General features: G+C 73.5%; 1 protein-coding gene across 1 annotated transcript in view; it reads left to right on the forward strand.

Moving 5' to 3' along the window:
• The first annotated feature begins 253 nt into the window (after window positions 1–253).
• HARS1 (histidyl-tRNA synthetase 1) overlaps window positions 254–313 on the forward strand; it is a 5,762-nt gene continuing 5,702 nt past the window's right edge. The window contains 1 exon segment of the mRNA XM_009645119.2: window positions 254–307. Within this exon segment, the coding sequence (XP_009643414.1) occupies window positions 254–307 (54 nt within the window).

Genomic DNA, 313 nt, shown 5'->3' on the forward strand with positions numbered 1-313 from the left:
CCGCCCGGGCGGCGGCGGGCGGGTGGCCGGGCACCCCCACCCCCGGGGTCGGGGCGGGTTCGGACCTCCTCACGCCGCCTGGTTAAAACAGGGGCTCCCAGGGGGGAGGCCTGGCCCTAGGAAGGGAAGATCGGGGTGGAGTCCACCCCCCTTCCAGCCTTGAAGGCATCGCGGCCCCTCAGGGAGCCCCAAATCTCCCACCGCCCACGCACAGAGGGCACAGCGGTGTGAAAAGCAGGGATGGGGCCTCCCCATGGCCCCCTGCACACAAGGGCCCCCCCGGCCCCGCCACGTTCCCCCACGAAGGGTCCCT

The sequence above is a fragment of the Egretta garzetta genome, unplaced genomic scaffold (assembly GCF_000687185.1).
Source record: "Egretta garzetta isolate BGI_Z169 unplaced genomic scaffold, ASM68718v1 scaffold521, whole genome shotgun sequence".
NCBI classification, from domain to species: Eukaryota; Metazoa; Chordata; class Aves; order Pelecaniformes; family Ardeidae; genus Egretta; species Egretta garzetta.